The following is a 1,829-nucleotide window of genomic DNA, read 5'->3' as shown; positions in this document are numbered from 1 at the left end:
CTCCCGCCCGAGGGTTCGGATCCCACATACAGACCGGTTCCCGCTCACTGGCTGAGCGAGGCGCGGGAGCGACGCCGAGGGTTGCAAGCCCGTTGCCGGTCCCCGGTCCGGTACGGGGGCAACACTGAGGGTTGCGATCCATTGCCGGACATGGAAAAAGACAAAAAGACAAAAAATAAAATAAAATAAAATAACAGTTATTTTATGGTTAGTATTTTTACTACGAATTACACATACGGAGGGGATACAGTATATGGAGATCTCTAAAGGTCTTAAGCTGGCCCTGGATCTCTTGCTGCAACCCTACGTGCCCCAGCCCAGTTCTCTTCCCCTGCCAGCTGGATCAGGGTGCCCCTTGCAGGGGGCATTTGGGGCATGAAACCTAAGGAGTCACCCAGACAAAGCCTCTCTCAGAGCAGCAATGGGTATAGATGTGCAGTGCCTCTCTGTGGCCACAAGATGGCGCAAGACACTCAGCTTTGTCTTCCGCATGGAGGAAGTGGGCCTCTCTCACAGCAGATAAACTGATTAGGATTGTAAACATGATGAGGATATCGTTATTAAAGTAGCTACCATTACTGAGCGCCTACTATGTGCAAACACTGTGTGGGAAGATCCACATCATTTATTCAACATGGCTCTGAGTACCTACTGTGTGGCTGGCACCCATCCTGGCTCTGGGGATAGACCTTGCTCTTTGAGCAGAGGCATGACAGGCAGAAGCAAGTAACCGGGTATGGCCGGTGCAGGCAAATGCTAGGAGGAAGCATGCAGTGAGGTCAACTAGGGAGCATGAGGATGGTGTGCTATTTTAGATGAGGTAGCCAGGAAAGATTTGTCAAGGAGGTATCATTTGAGCAAAGACCTTGATGAAATAAAGGATCAAGTCACACAGGTGTCTGGGGGCAGAAAGTTCCAGGCAGAGGAAACAGCACATGCAAAGGTCCTGAGGGAGAGCACACACAGTGTGTTCAAGAAACAGCATTATCGGGCCGGCCCGGTGGCGCACTGCGCTAGTGCACCGCTTGGGAAGCATGGAGGCGCTCCCGCCGAGGGTTCGGATCCCACATACAGACCGGTTCCCGCTCACTGGCTGAGCGAGGCGCGGGAGCAACACCGAGGGTTGCGATCCGTTGCCGGACACGGAAAAAAGACAAAAAAAAAAAAGAAAAGAAAAAAAAAAGAAACAGCATTATCACACTTAGTGTTCACATTCCCATTGTACAGACAAGGAAATGGAGGCTAAGAGGGGTAAAGTAAGTTGCCTGTTGGCTCCCAGAGGTGGAAATGAGTGTGGCCCTGATAGACAGAGGCAGCTTGTCAGGACCCCTGGTGGGAGTGCACACTCCCTCCCCCACACCATGATCACTGTCCCTCCCCACCATTCCCCACACTGCTCCCTCACCTGTGAGGCAGAACCACAGCACTCCCAGGGCTGTGCCCACATGCACACCCATGCCAGGGCTGCCCTGTCGCCACGGCATCTTCCTGTGAGGCGCTGACAGCTGGGCTCTCGGTGGTGGAAGGCTGTCCCTGCTTGTGAGGAAGAGGAAGCGAGGCCTTTGGTGAGGCCTTTGTCTCACAAGGTCCTCCCCAGGCCTCCTCTCACCTCATCTCCCCTGGACCAGCTGCAATTGCCCACTGGGAGGTCCTCCTTCTACACCCCACAGGCTCCCTTTGTAAGAGGCACTGGGAGGCTGGACCTGGCGAGGTGGGGTGGGGGGCAGCTGGGATCCACCCTTTCAGCCTTAAGATGTTAGTGTCCAAATAGAAGGAATAGGTGGCCAGGCAGCAAGGAGAGGTAAAGTTGGCTTGCTCTGGGGCAAGGA

General features: G+C 54.1%; 1 protein-coding gene across 1 annotated transcript in view; it reads right to left on the bottom strand.

Moving 5' to 3' along the window:
• Positions 1 to 1,484, bottom strand: part of CD276 (CD276 molecule) — a 17,472-nt gene extending 15,988 nt beyond the window's left edge. The window contains exon 1 of the mRNA XM_008577138.1: positions 1,406 to 1,484. Within this exon, the coding sequence (XP_008575360.1) occupies positions 1,406 to 1,484 (79 nt within the window). The remainder of the gene's footprint in view (positions 1 to 1,405) is intronic.
• Between the last annotated feature and the right edge of the window lie 345 nt (positions 1,485 to 1,829).

Source organism: Galeopterus variegatus, unplaced genomic scaffold, assembly GCF_000696425.1.
Source record: "Galeopterus variegatus unplaced genomic scaffold, G_variegatus-3.0.2 Scaffold1454, whole genome shotgun sequence".
Classification (NCBI taxonomy): Eukaryota; Metazoa; Chordata; class Mammalia; order Dermoptera; family Cynocephalidae; genus Galeopterus; species Galeopterus variegatus.
The sequence above is the reverse complement of the archived record's forward strand: the minus strand, read 5'-3'. Positions and strand labels throughout refer to the sequence as shown.